A 22389-nucleotide genomic window follows, 5' to 3' on the forward strand; every position below is an offset into this window, starting at 1 on the left:
AATGAAGCCCTGTTGTGGTTGTAACATCTTTATTAGCCTTAGTGTTGGAGCTGCGCAATTAAATCCCTCCACCAAACACCAACCCCCTCCTAAAGTGAATGGGCGGGCGGGGGTTGGGGGGCTGGAGGGTTCCTTCATATAATTAAATGAAAAACATCCTCACGTTCACTCGATAAAGCTCTTCAGCTGTAAGGCTCTGTGGATGCAAAAAAGACACAAAAATGAGTTTTCTACATTTAATTGCTCACACTCTTCAGCCACAGAGGTTTTAAACCTTTGAAAAATGACATTGTTCTTTGCAAACACAGGCAAGCCAACAGAAAGCAGAAACGAAGGACCTTGTTTAGGTGTCATTTCTACAAAACACTGAGACATAGAATCATAATCAAAATATATTTCATTGCCATTGTCCGAAGCACAACGAAATTAAGAAAAAGAGCTATCTGGTCATACATCTGGTCATATAGTCTTTATCGGGTCCACTTAAAGCAGGTTACTGTGGAAATCCACCAATGTGTCCATTTGGTTCTGCTCCAAAATATGATCTACTGGAGATCAAATGAATCCACTGCAACATGGTCACTCTGTAACGTCAGAAAACTTAAGTATAGGAACAGAAAAAGACAAATAATCTATTTTAATCAATTTATTCCATCCGTGGAATGACCATTTAAAGTCACGATCTCCACATTCACACGTTAAAAACTCATGAAAACTCATGTACATACAGGAAGCCAGAGCTACAAACTGACAATAAATCCCACCGAGCTGACTCCGGCAGGATTTTGCTCCTGGTCGGGAATGTCGCATACATGAAGCCTGCAATTCTCAAGGGTCAGCAGCGTGAAAACTATTCACACAGAATCAGATGCTGCCTCTTTTTTTAATGAAAAAAGCTGCAGAGAAGGCGATGCACAAAATGCGCTCACTCACAGGCCGATGATTTGTCCGTAAAATAGGCCAGGAGAAATGCCTCAAAACATAATGAATCAGAGATTGTTGTGTTTTTATTAACATATGCTAATTTAAATAAGAGATGTTGCAGGTCTGCTCGTTTTTTGGGGATTCAGCTCAAAGATGCTCAAAGGTCTACCTTTTTTTTTTTTTTTACAGCCGACGTCTCCATTTGGCGCACGATTCTGATTTTGTTTTTTGTAAACTATAGTTTGATAGACAAACTGCTAGATTTCAATAAACAATTCAGTTTTTTATTCACTTATGTTAACAATAAATCAATAATCTTAAGAGTTTATTGATGCATTATGTTTTCATTTTAGTTTTACATTTGCCGTTAAAAAAATAAAAACACATTTTAGGCCCAAGCATAACGCTGAATAATATAGCATTTTAATTAGTGTGCAAACAGTGTGGGAAGCTCTGTGCATGGAGGGCATTGAGGGCTTCTCCATTATGTGCAGAGCTGGGGAGAATTGCTGCAGTCCAAATTCCTTTTTTTGTGAGAGGACAATTTACAGCTTGGCAATAGAGCTTTTTTTATGCGCCTCCATCGCCTGTCATTGGATGCCACTGGTCATGTGTGAGAGGCAAACGTCTTCATGGCCCTTTTCCTGATTTCCCAGGCGACTATTCCCCCCTCACTGCATTCTGCATCCAAACGGCGTTAAAACCAAAACGAGCCAGTCGGCTTTTCTCTGTGTAAGCCGTCCGATCGTTCGTTTCATAAAAGTGTCTCATCTGATCGGCGTTTTTTGCTCACACTTTAAGCTCCCGCGATGAGCGACAAGAAAACAGCTCCAGCTTTATCCCTTCGTCCATCTGCAGAGCAGCAACAGCAACTACTCGTCAAAGTTTTGGTCAAAATGCGCTGCTTAAGTAAAGATGAAAGAATAAAAGCGGATTATCTGCAGGATACAGGTAAGATTTGCACGTGTGCGCGCACGCCTGTTCATGTGCGCTGCTTGACAGCTTCCTGTTTCATTAGTCATGTAAATTAGTAGTGAGGTAATGTCACTTAGGTCATTTCAGATGTTGTAAGGTGTGCTAAAAGTGATTGTTTTATGCTTTAATTACAGAATTGCTCAAAGTTTGTGAATTTAAATCTTCGTATTGTCATCGTGCTGCAGAGCTGCAAGAAAAAAGATTGATAAATGTTTGACTGGATTTTTGTTGTGGAGCTTGTTTACACTGTGCCCAAATATTGCTCGATTTTCAAGTATTTTAATGGTCTCTGGCTGCTTTTATAAATCCAGATAAGCAGATTATATTGTTGAAAAGATCTTAAATTCAACATTTCACAATTTTCCTTTTACTACCCATGTGCTCGGCTTATTTCATCGCAGATGTGTCAAATCTGAACGCATTTCTCATGTCTGGACCCAATGAAAACTCCAACCTCCAAATCCTCAAATCCTGCGCTAAATTTAAAACATAAGAGGCGCACTTTGTCAATATATTCCACATTAGCACAGTCCAAAATGAGAAGTCCAGTTTTCTGGGCGGTTTTCAGTTGCTTGGAGATGAGGCCAACTGAACAAAGACAGTATTTCACTGGTGTCTGACAGGCAGCTGCGAAAGTATTTACGGCCTGACTGCAATGCGGCAAAATGGACCCTGCAACAGGGGAGAGGCGCAAAAAGAAGCCGGAGAAATTTAGGCAGCGTTCACTTTGACAAAGCTTTCATTGGTTTTAAGAATAATAATGATAACAACTGGTGGATCTTCTCCTATTTTAGCCCATGTATGAACTGGTGTGTTTTTAACACTGAGTTGGATTCTGTAACATTACTATGAGATTTGGGGAGAGTCCGTTTTAAGCAAATTATCTGTATATATATTTATATATTTTTTTATCTCGTTAGTCATATCTAAATATGCTTTCACTTTAATTTATTTTGCCATAAGTCGTTCAGGTATTTTTTTTTATCGTTATATTGAAAAATGTTTTTATCCTTAGATGTATTAAATGCAGCTTGTCCTTCACACATTTTACAGCAAAAGCTGTCTTTTTAAAAACTCAATGGCCTTAATGCATTGATTCTAAGACTGAAAATATGACAATTGTGCATGTGTCGTCGCTAGGCCCTACGCATTGTTGTGTCATTTCATTCTGAATGCAACTAAACGCACCACAAACGAATTGTACTGTCTTTCATTATCCCATTTGATACATGAGTTGCATTTATTCTCAGCGTTGCATTGTTAAAATAAAATCTCTACTGATGCACTTTAGCATCAATGAGCATCTTGTATTTTTGAGTTGTTTGGCCTTGCTGTGCAGATGCATATGTGTTGCGGTGGGAAGACCTGGTAAAATTCCAGCAGAAGGCGCTGTTGCCCAACACTCAGCCTCTCACCTCATTCACTAGCTGCTCCTTGTGAACACTGAGTGGCCGAGGCAGAAGTCACGTGATCCAGCTCACTGAGTGGGATTTTTGAAAAAAATAATTGTTACTTTTAGATTTTCTCCGCTGGACAGACAATGCAGATGATAAATCAGTCTGTTTTTCACGTTGGTTGCACTGAGTGGTTTAAACTCTACAAAATACATGATTGCATTTTGTCCCCTGCAGTCACATCTTTGTGCATACAGAAAAGTGGCTGTGATGTTTGCCATAAAAACAGAACTACACCTTTTCTATTTTAACAGGGACGCGCCTGCAAAAACGTATTTATGATATGAGTTCTTATGAGGCATTCATGTGAATTTGAGAAACACAGAGAAACATCTACAGATGTGGGAATGGATCTCTAATGAAAATATAGGAACATGCATGCAGGCCAATCTTGGCAGAGTTAGAGTCCTGACAGTGATAGGAGGAGCAAAATTGCTCTGCAGTCAGGGGATTGGTGGGAGAATGAATGACATCAGTCTTGTGGCAGGCTCACTTGGGAGATAAATGCACTTGGGAGACTATTTAGAAGCAAATTAAAGGCTAGAAGCTTTAAGTGTAGACTCACACTGAAATAACAAATAAAACAAACCCACATTTTTTATTTAAATAAATTTGCACCAATCATTTGTGCATCGTCATTAATAACAATAATCATTGTAAATGTAAGTAATGAAGTTAAATCTTTTTCTCTCTCCACTCTGCTTCTTCATTTCTGCTACTTCCCCCCTCCTTCTGCAGCGCGCTTTAATGCAATCTGCGTTATTGAGTAAGTGCAACTTTGAGGATTATTTATGGGCCCGCGCGGTGTTGTGAATGGCTGCGAGAAAGCACGTGACACCATTAAAGTTTGTTTTATGGCCCGGGACTTGACAAGCCAAAATATAATTCTCATTGTGTATTAGTGAGCGCGTCCAGATGGGCTGGAAGAGTGTTCCCCATGACAGACAGAGAGGGAAGCTCCACTGGGCTGAATTTTATCCTCCGTCACTGTGGATGCGTTTTGGCGCACGGCGCACCATGTGTCGCGGTCTGCGTGGTAAGCTCTGTTTTATCGGTGTGGTATATGGGCGTGTGATGTCACATGCGTAATGCCCGGGGTGAGCCGTTTCCTGTCTGTAAAAGCTGGAGCTGCGCGGTGCTTACAGCAAACACAGCTTGCTGTTGTGAGGAAGTCGGGCTGGATGTAGATACTCTGCGTAATTTGGATAGAATCAACCTGTTGTAAAAATTGCCCAGGAAGCTAAACTAAACTATATATTTAGTTTTTTAAGCTACTGTTATTTATTCACTGTGTTTACAGTCGGAATTCACTTGACTTACTTGTCATGATCTTAGGTTTTACCAGATAAGAAAACTGACAAAATTAAGCTTGGGACAAATAGATCTATTGTGATTCTTTTTTTATTTTCTCATTAAATGGCTTGTTATTTTCTAATATAAGATATAATATGTGCCTTATTTGCAGCCCTTTAATTAATGTTTCGACATTCATTTGTTTTCATTTCTACCATTAATGTAAGTGTTTTTTTAAAAGAAATCCAGGGATATAATAGTGAAAAAAACGCAAATATATATTTATTTATTTTTTATTAACCCAAGTTAACCAAAGTTCAACATCAGGCTTTAGATTTATTTTCCTGTCATTTTAAGCCAATTCGATTTGTTCGCTGTCCAATGCACTAAGTGACCGTTTTCTGACCGAATAAGCTCTGAGAACAAATGAAAAGCTTTCCAGACACACTGGCTGGCCTTTGGTTTTACTCAAGCTGCAGGAAACGCTGAGTTTATCGTTCCTTTTGTTGTGGCTCTCCCGGCTTTGACCCGTCTGGAGGACTGGCGGGAGAAGGTGAAAGGCAGGTCAGGGCGTCTTAAATGTTAAAACGCGAAATGGGGAAGGTGGGCTTTTACCTAGATTATCTTTTGCATGTTGTATCTGCTGTGTTTACATTTGTTGTTTTACACTGAAGAGCATAGAAACAGATAGAGATCCACAATATTCCCTTATTTTTTTTTTTTTTCAGGTCATCAGTTTCAAAAATATAGAGCTCATCCACACACAAAAAAAGGCTTTCTGTTCTTTTTGCTTCATTCTCATTTTATTATGACTTTTAATGCTATGATCTTTTAATGAAGATGAAAACAGTTATAATGACATTATTTTTAAATTGACCGCTATGTAGTGAACGATACATGTGCCAAATTCCTGACTTATTTTTTTATTTGTTATTGAGTTTTTGGAGATGACTGAGTTTTTGGAGCAGAAATTTAAATTTCGTATTCTTACAGGACGAACTAATTCACCTTCGAACACCAAATTTTTATCTTCATATTGATATTTACCACTTTGATAACTATATACGTCAGCTGGGTTTAAAACAGAAGTAAAACCAATTTTTCAATTTTATTCCTTCTATTTGTGGAATCATTTCTCATTGCAGGCCTCCGTGCCTTCTTTTTGGGGTAACGGATAGCGAGGGTTTGATAAACCTTTGCACCCTTTTCAGCTGTCAGCAGCAGCAAAAAAAATTAAAGTTTTTGATAGTTTTGTAAATGATTTGGTTTGACCCTGCTGGCCTTTAGGCTCATCTTTCGGCCTGTCGGTGATAAGAGCCTCAATATGATCCAGCAGCCAAACAAAGCGTCTTGGGGCTTTTCTGCTCATGGGCTCAAAGTGGTCCTGAACTGCTTGACCAAAGGCCCAATGTTAAGTCCCAACTAGAAGTTTGAAAAAGTAAAACTTTTCTTAAGATGTTTAAAGGGATTTTTTCTATATTTTATTTTTGTTGGAGCAGGTATCAATCTTTATTGGGATGAACTTGGGCTGAATGAAGAGAAAAAGAAGAGTGTGGAATGATTATTTTTTGTTTTTTTTACATTCATACCCAGAAGCAATCTTTATTTATTTTGTTTATTTATTTATTTATCAAACCAAAAGTTTAGGATTTCTTATAAGTCTGCAATACTAAATTCACGATTTTGAAAAGGGCAAATGTGCAAAACTGCACATTGTTATTTGCACAAAGCACATAAAACATATTTTTTTCATACTGGCCCAGTCGTTTGTATATGTAGGTGTACTTTTCCACTACATTGTTAGATTTTGAACATGCTTTCATTTAAAGGCAAAATTTTATGGTTTCTTCCACATTAGCAATATTAAGTTCATAATAAATAAATAAAAAATATTTTTGGCTTAAAGAAAATGGGAATAAATCCACTGAATTGATTCATACTGGGACTCAGCCCCCAGCCAGCTCAGATTTGATTATATCCTAAAATAAAATAAGTCAGTGTGTTCCTGACGTTTTTTTTCTACAACAAATGATCAGTTTTCTCATTTGAAACTTGATATTTTAAAGTTCTTAAGCACTGGAAGGCTGCCACTTCAATGATTAGTTGAGTTTTGTTTTTCCTGCAAAACTGCATATTGTGACTTGCACGCTGGGTAGAAAGGGATGTTTTTAATTGTTCCAGTTATGTTGCATACTTTTTGAGCTTTTGTGCTGTACATATATTTCATCTTATATTGCGTGTGGACTTTCAAATATTTTTACACATTGGCCCGGCTGAAGCTTTTCTCCTCAATTTTTCCAGCTCGTCTTATCTTATCTTTTTGCTGGACATATAAAAACAATGATGCGTTGACAGTATTGTTTCCCGTCGTCTATATATACCCTGTAGAACCGAATTTGTGTTGAAACCAGAGTCACAGATTCGATTCTAGGGGAGTATGTGGTCGATGAAAAGACTTCGATTCCTGGAGTTATGGGCTTTTGAGGCTGTTGAGTGCCCAACGTGTTGTTACAGTGATAAATCTTAACAGCACATTACTCACAGAAATCTATAGGATTATGGTGAGAGTGAATAATCTGATCAGGAAAGCATCTGTTTTGGAGTTTGCTGTTTCTTTTTGGAGTCAGGCTCCAAATGCATCTAAAAAGAAGCTGCAACCCGCTCCAGCTGTGGCTTTTGGCTCCTGCCTCCACATTATTGATTTGCAGAGAGGAGTGCTGCTTCTGCTGCCCAATAGGCTCCCGAGACAGTTTAAAAAAAGAGAGACAGGGGCAGATGAAGGGATGAGATTGGTGTAACTTTTGGATGACCCCTTCATGACAAAGACAGTGTCCATCAACTGTCCCCAGTCATTATTCGCTGCTTTTATGCCAAGGGGCTTTTTGTATCTTTTGTTGGTTTCTCTGTTGAAGCCTTCAAGAAACTGATCTATCTTTATATTTCTGCTTGGATAAAACATGCACATGCAAAAGTTTAAAAATTATTTTCCCTATGTTTATCCTCTCATAATAATGCATGGGTTTTAATCTGTATTTTGGGTGCATGTTTAACTTTCAGCGGGGCTTTTTTCTCACACAGTGCAGCAGATTTACATGTTTGTTTATTCTCACGACCCTTATCTAGGTGTATCTTCATTTAGGGAGAAACGCGTTTAGTTGTATGTTTACTTGTGTTTGGACCCGCATCACCTCCATTGGCCGCTCTGGTCACATGGTTCGCTAACTTTATTCAGTTGACACCAAGTAGGAGGGCTCTATGGAGGAGAGGAAAAAAAGACAACTCGAGAAAAATTAGTATTTTCTACCTTCAGAAATTAATGGCCATGAGTTCGTATATGGTGAACTCTAAGTATGTGGATCCCAAATTTCCTCCCTGCGAGGAATACTCGCAGAATAACTACATACCTGAGCAGGGCTCGGACTTCTACAGCCCGGCGCAGGACGCGGACTTTCAGCACCCAGGGATCCTCTTCCCGCGGTCAAACTACACGGAGCAGCCGTTCAGCTGCAGCACCGTGCCGGACCCCGCGGTGCAGCCGCGGGGTCACGCCGGCCACACGGCCAACTTTGGCGCAGAGACTGAGCAAGGGCCCCCGGTCCACGCGGCCGGACCTCGGACTTGTGGGCAGCAGCAAAACGCAAAGAGTGAAAATGGGATCCAAGCCAAGCAACCTGCAGTAGTTTACCCCTGGATGAAGAAAGTTCACGTAACTACAGGTAAGATTTACTTCCCATTTTGTTGCCTGCTGGTAGTTATAGGAAGTCATTTAATGTAATATTTATGAGCGTCTTTGAAAGGCCCAGACAATTACATAAGTCATAAATTTTTATAGCTCAGGAAATAGGCCACAGAAAGCCTCTGAGAGCACACTGGTCGCTAGTGAGTTTTTTTATTCTGAGGAATGTGTTTAAATTAATATTTTAAAAGACAACAAATAGCTTATTTGCGTTTGTTCTCCTTAAATGTTCTGCGCACTGCCCACACCTACTTTCTGTTTTGTTTTTTTCTGAATTGTTTTTGCTTGCATGCTCCAGTTGGCGACATTTGGTAACTCTTCATTCCTCCTCTCCTTCTTCCACTTCTTGTTGTTTTTCCAAACCAGTGAACCCGGACTACACGGGATCAGAGCCCAAGCGCTCCAGAACCGCTTATACCCGCCAGCAGGTCCTGGAGCTGGAGAAGGAGTTTCATTTTAACAGGTACCTGACCAGGCGGCGGAGGATCGAGATCGCCCACACTCTCTGTCTGTCCGAGAGGCAGATCAAAATCTGGTTTCAGAACAGACGGATGAAGTGGAAGAAGGACCACAAACTGCCCAACACAAAAGGCAGATCCGCGCCGGCCTCCGGCCATCTGCAGAACATTCAGAAGGACAACCAGACTGATATAACAGCGTTATAAAGGACAGAGGAGGATGCTTCAGGATATTTTCTCCATTTGTACATAAACGAAGACAAAGGCTGCATTTTGACTTTGGCATGGACTGATGTCGTATGAGCATTTCTTAATTTAACAAAACTGATCCCAGCAATTCTGTCTCAAGACTGAGTCAGAAAATCTATAATTTTCAGTTACTGAGAGGTTTTATTTTATTTTATTTTTATTTCATGTTTGATACATTTCCTCACTCAGTACGAAAAGCAAATATGTTTTTTATTTATTGGGCCTAATAATATTTGTCATTTAAAAAAAGCTCAATTTTAAACTATTTCCTCTCAAGTCAATTTTAAATTTTCATATTTCTTTTTTATTTTATTTTACTAGTTCAACAATGAGACAAATTGGTTCAAATTTCCAAACAGTTTCTTTTAGTTTTTCATCCAGTAAAACGCACAACACAGGTACTTGAAGAACGCATTATTCGCATAAACACTCATCGACCTTTCTTTGCAAAAAAAAAACAAAAAAACAACTTTCCTTTCGTAACTTGTTTGTTTAACTTATTTTGTACAAAATGTTCGTAGCTCGTATATTATTCCCACACAGAAGACATTCCTGCGCGCAAACTATTCCGAGTGCCCTTATAAATCTCTCCTGACATCTTTGTAAACAGTGTACATTTTCAGAAAACTCTCACTCACAGAAAGATAATTTGTTCTTGCATGGCACCAAACTGGGATTTCTTTTTTAGCATATGCCCAAAATCCTGAATATTTAGAAATGTATATCTATTTTTTCCTTGATGATTCCTTATTTATTTGACGAAAAAGATGTACATTTTCGCATCGCACACACTTTAATTAAGAACATTCGTTCAAATTTTGTTTTGTATACAATAGATTTGATTCTTGTGCAGTTTTAGCATGGCTTTCTAGAGACTTTTAGCCTTTAGTTACACATAAGAATCTTTTTAAAACCAAACCAAGCGAGTGGAGGGAGTGAGGGCTTTCAGGTCACGTATCAGGCAGATATTTCTTGTTTCAGACCGTCATTGTCCTCGGACAACAAGAAAAAAAAAGCCCAAAGGTTTTCCCAGTACGAGGAGGTCTCTTTTCTGAAATCTTCTTGAACAGAGAGCTGAAAAGGTATTTCAACTGAAGATCGACAAAGGCAGCAGTCGCAGGTTCATCCAGGGGACACATTTCAGCCGCAAGGACTGACCCCAGCACCCCTGACCCGGCGGACAAGCAGCATTTTCTCTCCCAGGCGCTATTTTAGTTTGGAGGGGAGAAAAAAAGGCTGTTGGACTGTTTAAAACAAAACTAACGCTTATTCACAGCAAAGAGACAGTGAATTCCGCAGGTTTACACGTGTTTTAATAGTATTTATATCTCCCCCCGCCCCTCCCCGAGGAGACTCTGATTTGTATTTGTCTTTCTGCATTTGTCAATATGCAATTTGTTTTCCTCAATTTTTATTTTTGTAAATGCTTTTTATCTTGTACGGTCCTTTTGAGATGTGAGAAGTATATAAAAATAAAGATTTTTACTGATTATTAATGCGAATGTTTGCAAAAAAAAGTTATTTTCCTGGATGTTTATTTTCTTCACAACAAAGACAAACAAAAAGCAGATTTGGAGGAAATTATTTTCCCTAAAGCAAAGGGGTATGTGTAATTCATCAGACTGTATTTGTGTGTATATATATATATATATATATATATATATATATATACATATATATATAATATAAAGCATTTGTTGCAAGATATAATCACTGCTTGGGTGTAAACATATAGAGCCTTTTGGAAAACAAACACTGCGTGGGCTTATAAAGCCTTCTGTCCTTGTACATTGTGAGTTTTACAAGCAAACATGTTTAATTTGTGTGTGAATTGGGAAAACTATGTTTTGACCCAAAAATCGCTTTTGCTCGTTGTTTTTTTTTTATATTTATTATTATTTTTTTTTTCATTTTCATTTATTTTATGTGCCCTTTATTTAACCAGAAAAATGCTCATTGGGGTTAACATATTTTAGACGACTTTGCTGGGGAAGACCAAACAAGCTGTAACAATTGAGAAAGGAGAAATTATAACAACAAATCAGATACATAAAGGTTTTTCAATAAACTCAGGTTATAAAATGCATTTACAGACAGAGATCAGCATCCAAATCATTAAGATGTCATTTAAAAGGGCTCGAACAGACCAAAAACGGCTTAAGGAGACCATAATAAATAGTCACAGATTTTTATTATTTTATTTATTAATAACAGGCTAAAATTAGATTAATACTTTTCAAGAAATCTGGGCACTTGGGCAGTATAACAATATGCATAACAAAATGTAAATAAATCCCCAGTAACTATAACTAATATTCAGCGTAAGCAAGTGAAAAGCCCAGTTTGCTCTAATCAATGGGAGCGCATGCTGTGCGTAAAACCATCCTCACAGTCAATGCTCTTTCCCCCGTCATTATTCCAAAAGAAATGTCTTTGAAGAAAAAGTAATTTAAAAAAATCACGTCAATGCCCTCAGTTGACTAAAACCCAAGAGAAAAACAATCACTCACATGTTTATAACCCCCCAAAACCAGATTATGCTTTCTATGATGGCAATATGCTAGATTAGGGAAGTTCATTATGTAATTCATTTCTACCTTTACAACACACAGACACAGAGCAGAACTCCTATTGCTTATTTGAGCGGTGGCTTTATTGGGGATGGCTCTCTGCAGCGGTGACCTCCGACCCTCCACACTACAGAATCAGCTCTGATACAAACAAAGCGGCCATAAACAGACATGTGGAAAGACAATCTGCAGTCACACGCTTTTTTTCATCCCTCTATTATCTTGATTTGCTCATGCTCACAAACTATGATGTGCAATATAAGCACGTGTCATATATTTGCAGAGATAAAGAGATGATCTGCACACATAGACGCTGAGGACCTTATAGTTTTTACTAGTATATCAGCATAAGTGTGTGAGTGGGTTTCTTTTTATAGTGGAATCCCTCTGTATAATCTGCAGCTACTGGAATTGCAGCACGAATCGAAATAAAACACCCCTCTGTTATCAGGTCAGAGCAGCCTACTATACTATAGAGCGTGCAGCCACACTGACCTACATGTCTGAACAGCAATAAATGGGAGCCAAAGGCAGTGCCATTTTCAATGACACTGCACCCAGTGCACAGGAACACAGCGCCGCTGCTCTCCATCCGGCCATATTTGATTTCCAGCTGTTGGTTTCGCAGAAGCCTCTCAGAGCCAGACAGGCAACCGACCAACCAACCAACCAACCCCCCTTTAAGATATATTAAAGTGCGCTGTCTGCATTCGGAGATATAATCCAGAGACTATACCACTCCGCTTCTCTGTTCTCCAACCACGTGATTGTCTAAATAATTAATGCAGTACGTCCCCCTAGAAACCCGGCGTCGTCATTAATCGCAAGGACTCTATCAGAGTTGAAAACTGAAGAGATCCCCCCTCCAAAGAAAATAATATCCGATACTCGGCGCGACTGTTAGCTGCGGCTCTGAACCGATGGATGCTCGGGTAGGTAAATATTTCAGCATTTTTTCATGTTGCCTCAGCTTGGCAAATGACGATATCAAATGTCGGTAAAATTTGATGAATTGCACCCCCCTTCTCTGATGTGTGCGCTTCTGCATGGGCGCAATTGTTTAGGCTGTGGTTTATGGTCGCTGTAAGCGCATTTTTTCTTCTTTTTTTATTATTAAATGTACTTGCAGTCGCAGAGATGGGCTGTTTAGGCATGCATTTTTGACAGTTGGAGGGGTGTAATAGCAGGAGCCTAATATTTGTGAACAACAGACGTAGTTATTGCCAAATTATTTCTCAATTAACATTTTATTATATCTTAAATTAGCATGCAAAAAATAAAGTGAAGGGGGCTTTTAAAATGAAAGTCGAATGAGATTTTTAAAGTGATCTTGATTTATAGTTTATTGTAGCAGAAGATTAATAGCTGCTCATTCACCTTTTTTTTTTATTTTCGGCCCTTTTATTCATACTATTTTTATTCTCAGAGTGGCATGATTTGGTTTGGGTTCCTCAGAAGTGCTGGAAGTTTGGACAGCTTGACAGTTCTGCCTCCTTGTAAATCACTCCCAGTAATTCCTGAAAGGGTGCGAGCGAGGCTGTTTGGGGGGCCGGCCAAAAACTGTAAATCTTTCACTTTTATTACCCCTCGGAACATATGCCGGCGACGCCGTAACAGCCCTGCAACGCTTTTGTCAATCCTTGTTCTGCAGCGAAGACAACCAACCAGCCACCCAGCCAGCAAGCGGCTGCGAAATCCCCCTCTGCTTATCCAGTTTGGTTTTCCAGTGCATTTGATGTTTTTATTTTGCATCGAACATGACCTTTATTTGGTGATTAATACAAAAAACAATGCAGGAGAAGCAGGGCATGCTCCTGTGATTCTTTGTGCTGCAAGGAGGGTGTGAAGACAGACAGACACACACACACACACACACATACAATAGTAAATGCAGAATGATAATGTGCTTTATTTGAATACAATCCACGACCAGCTGCAAGAAAAGCTCACATGTCACTTATTATTCATTTTTAAACGCACCTGCCACATCAGTGTCCTGCAGAAACGCAACTCTCCATTATTAGGTGATGCGTAAAATGCGTCCTTCGTTCGTTTTTTTTTTTTTTTTTACAAAACAATACAATTCCTCCTAATATGTAAAAATCTAGACATTCTTGCAAAAATTTAGACCCACTGCAACGTGAAATGGACTTATCATGTTACATGCATGCATTGCCCAAAAATGCTGCATTCACAATGCAATAATAGGGACTGATGATGAATACATAAGATCACAGCACATATTCCTGCGTTTAAATACTGAGGCGTGAAGGTTGCAGTCCTGGATATTCAAAGAAGAAGTAGGACCATTTTCCCAATCACGCACCTCAGACGAGCACATAAACGCCACCCTTTATCAAAATGGACCTCTGAGGTAAGAGCCCCCTGTTTGAAGAAGAGAACAAATCACGTGAACATATATGGTTGTTTCTAAAAGGCAGTGCCATTTTATTTGTCATCATAAAACCTTCAGAATCAAGCCCCCCCAAAAAATCCCAATCTGCACAGGCCTATCCTCGATATCTCACTGGTTGATTGATTGCCAGTGATTTTTTCCTCTTTTCCCCCTCTTCCTTGGAATAAGGATACCTTGTTCGCTTTTTTTTTTTTTTTATTCCATTCTTTCGGGAATACTGTCTCCAACCGGTGTATGGAAATGTCGGAAAAACAGCAAGATCAGGTTTAGGACAGCACCGTCTGGAGACAGGGGGGAAAAAAGAGGGGTGAAGAATTTATTCTAGAAGCTGCACGGAGAGGAAGTCAGAGCTGAGAGGCACCCGCTTTATGATGAATTGATCCGCAGGTAAGCAACTGCATGGCGAAACAACAACCTTTAACCATGGGTTAATACAATGCAAAGGATTATTCACAATATGATGCATTCCGTCCGAGGACCCGGGGCTTGTTAAATATGCGGATGTGGGGCAGCTATCTCTTCCTATAAACATATGACTATATGCATTTTTTTTTTCATTCAAATATTATCGACAGATTGAGCCCTGCGCTTTTCAGTCCATTATGAAAGCCTACTCGGAGGAAGAAGAAGAAGAAGGAGTATGAGAGGAACTTTTCTTTTTTGACTCTTGGATCGTAAATCAAATTAATTTGTTGTCTTATCGTTGCACTGGCGTTTTCTGTGATTTATGTGGTTTCAGCTGTATATGGCTTTGTCAGCCTGCTACATTGTATATATTGCACGGATTCATACTGGAGGCTTTTTTTTAAGGATTTTGACCAACCAAAAAAGACAAATCCTATATTTTAAAGGTAATAAATCCACAACTGAATGTTTCCTTCCCCCCCTTTTACTCGGATTTTACCCGTTATAAAAGCCGTTAAACCCAAATTTAACCTCATTCTTGTTCATGTTCTGTGATTTAATTTCAAAGCATATATTTTACAGCCCTACTTCTAGACATATTTCTAAATAACACCAATTCTGCAACAAAAAAACAAATGTTGCGTGTATTTCCTGCAAATAATACATCTGGTCTTTGCAACAAATGTTTATCATCTGCTGTTTCCTCCTTTATTATAAGCAGGAAACGTGTATTAAACAGAAATATTATGGAGATCTTTTTGAAGGTCTGACCGACTGCGTGAGATAATAACACTCTACTTTTAGTCCCGACCCATTGTGTGGATCAAACTTACCGTGACAACGCGTAGGCGAAAAACACAGTTCGTATGAAAGGGGAGGCTTGTCTGCTACTAGTAACTCAGGGTGCTCAACAGCAACTGGAGGGCGCAAATTATCGACAGTCTCCCAAAATATTTCACACAATATAAAAAGTAAACAGATAAACAAATAAATATAAAAAAGAAATATTTACACCACATCCTGTTTTTACGGATCTATCCTCATGGGAAATAAAAGAAGAAATAAATGAAAAATCTTGCGGTTTATTTTCCACCCGTCGGTCTCCTCATGTCTCTCTCTAAGCAGTCAGAGGCTGATCTGAATTTGGTGGAGACTTTTAGCTACTTGAAGTCAAAAATGCTCGTTGTTCATTAAACTTTGGCGTAATGCAGAATGACCCAAAGGTCACCTAAAAACGCTTATGGCTGCTAGATATGTGACCGGTCGCTTTGTGCGAAAGTGCATATGTAAGACTTTTCTTTCTTCAAGGAAAAAATAAAGAAGAAACAAATGTTAGGTGGTCATTAGAGGGGTTGCAGTGGATATTTTAAAGCTTTAAATTCATTGAATGTTTTTATTTGGATAATATGGATTAAAAAAAAAGTGTAAACTTTAAGGTCTACATTAACATGAAATATTTTGGGGGTTTTCTATTGGCAAAAAAAAAAAAAAAAAAAACAAACAAGCAAAACAAACAAACAACCCAAGAAACAGATCACCAAATATGATATTTTCCTAACCCTTATTTGTATTCTAGGTCGAGATGGAGGCGGTGATGAATGCGTGAGCGATATAAAAGAGATCTGCGCAGATTTTGGTGAGTACCATTTCTTTAATTAATAAAGGAGATACACAACTCAGCCAAGTGCTAACAAGGTGATTCGTTATTAGGCTGCACATTTACGCTCCCAGCGTTTCTCAGGGGGTGGAATCAAAGGAAAGACATGAAGAATGGCCTCAGCTTTGCATGTGCGCGTAATTCTTTACGCAGCCCAGAAATCTAGCTTCTGCACGTCAACTTGTGTTTTTCTTTCGCAAAAAAAACAAAACAAAAACAAACAAAAAAAAAAGGTTTAAATCCAGTTTGTGAAAAAATGCATCTCATCTTGCTACAGTCTTTACTTGTAAGATTAAAATAAAACGTTTAAGTTATTAAAGAAAAACGTAGAAATCGGAGGATAAAGAGTCGCGATTTTATCCAAAAGATGCTCCAGTAAAGCGCTCTCTTTGGTTAAAAACAGGGTCCGATTGTCCAGCTACAGCTGCTGGCTCGCACTGCGGAGACGGAATGGAGACAGACTCGTTTTATAAACGGGGGAGACCGGGCCGGCTATGAAATTCTTTCCCTTTGCCTTCCTCCTACGCTTAGTTTTGCACCTCTGAGGGGGACTCTCGGGGAATGTTTTGCTTTTTCACTCCTCTCCGAGGCTGTTTTACAACCAGGACATTTGCGGCCATAAATTTCGCCGCGGTCCAAACTGACAGGTGCAATTGTTATGCGCGGCGCATACTGTAGACCTCCCGAAGACACTAGCGCACAGTAAACGCGAGTCTTTGTGATGTTTTTGTTTATTTATTTACTTACTCACTCTGCTTTTGTAATAAAATCGATTGGGAGAAATATTTTTGTGAGAGTAAAGCATAATAAAATAAAAAATAGAAAATTTTAAACATAAATAAATACACTGCAAATCACATCGACACTATAAACATGTGACATGCGCAAGCTATAATGAAAAATGTATGTGCCACCAACGCATCCTAACTCCTTCTCCCTCCCTCTCTCTTTCTCTCTCTCTCTCTATCACGTGCAAGCACGTTCTCTCGTGCACTGTCACGCACAGCCTACCCCGCTTCATATTTCTTTTAATATCAGCCTTTGACGTGCGTAAAAATAGATCCTTGAATGCGTGTGCGCGGGAACAACAATGAGTGCGCGGCCGGCTTTGTGAGGCCTGTGATTAGTGAAAAGGGCATTGTGTGTATGTGTGTGACCAATGCTGATTCAACTTATTTGTGAGTGACTACTAAAGCCTCCCAGAGGGTCCCTTTTAGTAAAAAGTTAAACTTTAACTGCATTGTGGCAAAAAAAAAAAAGAGCCAAACGGGTGGACTTTGAAGCTAGAGAAGTCTTGGAGTTTTGATTTAAATGCTTTAAGGACCAACCAGGAAGATTCTCTTTGTTTAACACTGAATTCTGAGCATTTATCCTTATTAATAAAGATGGTGCTGTAATGAGTGATATGTTTCTGCCTACAGCTCACAGACTGGAGCAACTGTGGGAAACACCAATCACGTGAATAATCAGCACCCATTTTGTGGCCTTGAATCCACAAAATGCAGAAGGCAACCTACTACGACAACCCTGGACTGTTTGGAGGCTATACCTACCCCAAACCAGACTCTTACAGCTACGGCCCTGCTCACCAGTCCTACCCTGCTCCTAATATTGATACTGATTATCAAGGCTCGGTGTGTCCTATTCAGACCTCTGCGGTCAGGCCACCACCGGCCCTCAAAGACAGTGACCTAAACGGGGACTGTATGAGGCAAAGCAGCGGTCAGAGCAACAACAGTAGCAGCAGCAGCGGCAGCAGCAGCCAAGCGAATGGTATTTCTGAGCAGCAGGTACCCCCACTGTCTGCATCCTCCCCGAGCTCCAACAGCTCTGCATCCCAGAAGAAGAAGTCTCCAAATGGCAGCGGGTCGGGCGCGACCACCCCAGCCCTCACCAAGCAGATCTTCCCCTGGATGAAGGAGACCAGGCAGAACTCGAAGCAGAAGAGCAACAGCAACTGTGCTGCTGCAGGTAGAGATCCAGATGGTGCGTATGTGTGTATGAGTGTGTGGACAACATGCAGGGCCGACCCGAGATATCAAACTTTACCCTTATTGGTCCCAGGTGAAATTTAATTGTCAGAGAACATGTTGATGACACATATGATGGAACCTCTTCATAGCTTGACAGTCATGTTGGCAGGGTGTCATGGTTTTAAGGTCATTTAATCATTTCCGCTTGTCTGAACTCAGAAAACATTTTAAAAGTTCATAAATTAATCACTGCCTACATTGTGTCTTCAGTTTCTGAACACAGGATTATGTTTGACTTTATTTTAAATTTTTTTTAAGAAATTAGTCCTTTTCTATCTTTTTAGGATGAGTCATAGCTGACATAAAAATCACATTTAGATACTCTCCACTTCTCAGCATTTTCCCCTCCCACTTCACTGTAGTATTTATAGGATAAACTGATCTAAACTGAGAAAACAGCAGAAAAAGACTTCTACCAGAGCCAAAAAATCATTGAGTTCCTTATTTACATTAGGAACAAGATGATCAATGAATTTCCTGTCTGATCATTTCCATCCTGTTAGGTTCTGAGCTCAGGCTTCATAGAATCATCATCTAAGGGAACATAAATTATAATATGTTTATAATGAGCACTTTATCTGAAGTGCTATTTATTTACTAAACAGTTTGAAGTGACTGTCTTAATTGTAAGCTAAACATTCTGCAATACGATCCGTTTAATTCATCACTGGTGAACTATAAAACAAGTTGTAGTAAATGCAAAAAGTACAAATTTAAACAACAGCTGTGTTGGCTGGAGGGCTTAACTAGAGGCCCCCAATGAAAATCTGCTTAGGGCCACATTCAAGTGGCAACTCCAGATCCATTCTCTGGTTTAAACATGATCCAACAATATATTTGTTGTCCTTCCAGTTAACTTTTGGATCAAGTTTGAGCAAAAAGTTACCACTATTAAACAGTGAAGTGTCTGAAAGTTTATTTTAAAATATTGTTACAAAGTTTAGAATGTCCAATTGCCTATAGGGAAAATATTAATGAAAAGGGAAATACTAATTAATTGTGCACAATTACTGTTTGTGCTGATGAGATCGCATTGTGAAAACAGTTTTGTTTGAATTTTCACTACATAAGTTCAGAGCATTTAGGAAATTTTGCATATATTTATCCAAACTTGGAAGTATTAAGTAAGCCATAATGTCTATATAAAATCTAAAAGAGAATATAGTATATAACATTTGTTCTAGGTCATAATTTCAGTAGAAAAACTGCATGGTGAAAGTTAATTTGTGTTGTTTCCTTCTATCTATTTCAAAGCTAGATTAGCTAAGCTAATTGTATTTATAAAGAACTTAAAAAAAACAGCAAGTACTTCAAAAACAACATAGAGTAAAAACTACCAAAAATATTACACATTGAAGAGAATCAAATACTAAAATACAATAATATACAAAGTAATAATATACAAAATAGACTGAGGAAAACACTTAAAATCATATTCTAAATGTGTCAAAGGACAAACCAAAGAGGTGGGTCCAGTCTAATATTTTTATTCAAGAAAAATGGGTCTGGAGTTAATTCTTAGATCTTGTTCCCCAGTGTGCCTCTATTTCTGGAAACGCCCCTGGCCTTTTTTAACCTGGGGCCGGCTCTGTTCGTGTCTGGGCCTTGACATGCCTGCAGCTCAGATGAACATGTTGCTCGACAACGCTAAGATGAGTTATTTTTTCCGCAGGTGGGGAGGTGAGTGATGAGAAGAGCCCGCCGGGGCCCGCCTCCAAACGGGTCCGGACCGCGTACACCAGCGCGCAGCTGGTGGAGCTGGAGAAGGAGTTCCACTTCAACCGCTACCTTTGTCGCCCACGAAGGGTGGAGATGGCCAATCTGTTGAACCTCACCGAGCGCCAGATAAAGATCTGGTTTCAGAACAGGAGGATGAAATACAAAAAGGACCAGAAGTCTAAGGGTCTGGCGCACTCCCCAATGGGACACTCTCCGGACAGAAGCCCGCCGCTCAGCGGGCCCAATCACACCGGATACGCGGGCCAGCTCCAAAACGTGAACAGCCTCAGCTACGACGCGCCCTCGCCGCCGCCCTTCGCCAAGCCCCAGCAGAACATGTACGGCCTGGCCGCGTACACGGCGCCGCTGGGAGGCTGCATCCCGCAGCAGAAGAGGTACCCGGGCGCCGAGTACGAGCACCACGCCATGCAGAGCAACGGCAGCTTTGCCAACGCCAATTTGCAAGGCAGCCCCGTTTACGTGGGCGGGAACTTCGTCGACTCCATGCCAGCCTCGGGCCCCATGTTCAATCTCGGCCATCTCCCCCACCCATCATCCACCAGCGTGGACTACAGCTGTGCCGCTCAGATCCCAGGAAACCACCACCACGGACCGTGTGACCCCCACCCCACATACACAGACCTCACCTCGCACCAAGTTTCTCAGGGAAGGATTCAGGAAGCGCCTAAACTGACGCATTTGTAATATTATTACGTTTCCTTGCGTGCGCGCACGTGCGTGTATGTATGTATGTGTGTGTGTGTGTGTGTGTACGTGTGTGTGTGCGCTTGCCAAATTAGGTTGCGCTGTTTTTTTATTACCTCACTAGGCTATTAACGACGCTCTGAGAGAGCCGTGTGTACTATTACAGTATTATTGATATTATCATGATTAATGCTATTGTGTAATTATTTTCTAAATAATACAGCTTTGTCCATTTCTCTTAAAATTTGGAGAAGCGCTAGCCTGATTGTTAATAGTTCCTTTATTTTTTTTAATTTTTTGTTTATTCTCAAGTGCAATGCGCAACGTTTGACTGAATATTTCATGCCGTTACTTGAAGGTAAGTCTTGTAGATCACAAAAGTAGAAGTTCATCCTTAGATGGAAAGATTTTTAGGGAAAAAAGAAGAAAAAAAAATGTCTGTATGTCAAAGGATCTCATTTTTCCTCACCCTATTTATTTATTGCGTCATTTATTTTGCATAATCCCCGGCACTATAGCATATAGCCTATTTAATTATTTAATTGCCTTTGTATTGCACATTATTTATCGTTTATTATGCGAGTATTTATAAGTTTGGATTTTCATTGGCAGATCGGACAGAGCGGTGCACTTATTGGGCAAAACAGGGTTTGTTTGTTTATTTAGAAATGCTACGACTGATTGGGGGAGAGAGAAAGGAACATTTCGAATTGTATAAATCTGAGACAAATGGGGGCATTTTGTAGCGAGTAAAACATGTCCACGGTTGATCTTGTGTCAAAACCTTGAGCGAAAAGTAGACTATCGAAAAATCAAATATTACGCACACCAGCATGTCATTTTGTGTAGTCCTTTGCGTTTGTGTTATTATAATTATGTCTTCCATTGTTATTCAATTCAGTTGGACACCCATAAATTTATGAAACCCCGATGATATTGAAATGTTATATTTTATTGTGTTTAACATTTTGTAAATAAAGTGTTCAAACTTGTATTTTCTTATTGCATTTTGTTGATTTCTGCAAAAAAAAAAAGCTGTTGCGTATTCTTGCTACCACTGTAGCAGCGCAGGGAAGGTTTATTGACCCGCAGTCTTTACTGTATAGTTCAAACAGGCAGAGACAATCAATAATTAGACACCAGGATATCTAAAACTCGTCAGACGGCTCTATCCTCTCCATGCAAAGTGCATTTTAGCGGAGTGAAAGGCTTTCGGGATTATTGATGTTTTATTTGTATGAAGGGAAGTCTATGGGCTTATTGCATCCTCCACTTGTCACTTATCATATTTTAGGACTCGGCCACATGATTAGCCTACCTCCCCCGTGCAATAGAAAGGAGAAAATAAGCCCAATCTTCCTGTAAAAAACGGAGCGCAACCACTGGCGGTTTAATTGATTTCAAAATACTAATAAAGCAGAATGGTGCCAATAAAGGCAAAAGAAGAAAATACATGGTGGTGCTTTGACATCGGGAGAGACGCGGAGATGTGTGTGTGCCTGAGAAAGAAAGAGAGAGAGAGATAGAGAGAGAGAGAGAGAGAGGGGGGGGGGGGGGTAGAAAGAGCAGTTCATCCTTTATTGCTCCTGGAGAGCCATTTCAAAGCTCATTAATCAAAAACTCGTCGCTTTCAGGCTTCTCGCTGATTCCCCCCTCCATGTGAACAAAGCATTTGCATTCCAAATCCAAGAAACACATTTCTAACCGAGCCAATCTTGAATGGTGGGGGGAGAGAATTTAAAAGAACAAGGGAGAGAGAGAAAAAGATGTTCTAGTTTTCTATAAGATGATAGAT

General features: G+C 39.7%; 2 protein-coding genes across 7 annotated transcripts; both read left to right on the forward strand.

Moving 5' to 3' along the window:
- The first annotated feature begins 1576 nt into the window (after positions 1 to 1576).
- hoxd3a (homeobox D3a) lies at positions 1577 to 21586 on the forward strand. 6 transcript variants are annotated; one of them, XM_047370940.1, is made up of 4 exons: positions 1577 to 1875; positions 16057 to 16116; positions 17559 to 18123; positions 19843 to 21586. In XM_047370940.1, exons 3-4 carry the CDS (start codon positions 17637 to 17639, stop codon positions 20592 to 20594), a joined length of 1239 nt encoding a protein of 412 aa, XP_047226896.1. In that variant the 5' UTR covers positions 1577 to 1875; positions 16057 to 16116; positions 17559 to 17636; the 3' UTR covers positions 20595 to 21586. The 6 variants fall into 6 exon arrangements, with proteins under 6 accessions (XP_047226896.1, XP_047226898.1, XP_047226899.1 ...); XM_047370942.1 differs by lacking the exon at positions 1577 to 1875 and adding an exon at positions 4290 to 4389; XM_047370943.1 differs by lacking the exon at positions 1577 to 1875 and adding an exon at positions 12041 to 12595.
- On the forward strand, positions 7101 to 10587 carry hoxd4a (homeobox D4a). The gene is made up of 2 exons (XM_047370946.1): positions 7101 to 8362; positions 8749 to 10587. The coding sequence occupies exons 1-2, from the start codon at positions 7963 to 7965 to the stop codon at positions 9045 to 9047; spliced, it is 699 nt and encodes a 232-aa protein (XP_047226902.1). The 5' UTR covers positions 7101 to 7962; the 3' UTR covers positions 9048 to 10587.
- Positions 21587 to 22389: the final 803 nt, after the last annotated feature.

This window comes from Girardinichthys multiradiatus, chromosome 7, assembly GCF_021462225.1.
Source record: "Girardinichthys multiradiatus isolate DD_20200921_A chromosome 7, DD_fGirMul_XY1, whole genome shotgun sequence".
Classification (NCBI taxonomy): Eukaryota; Metazoa; Chordata; class Actinopteri; order Cyprinodontiformes; family Goodeidae; genus Girardinichthys; species Girardinichthys multiradiatus.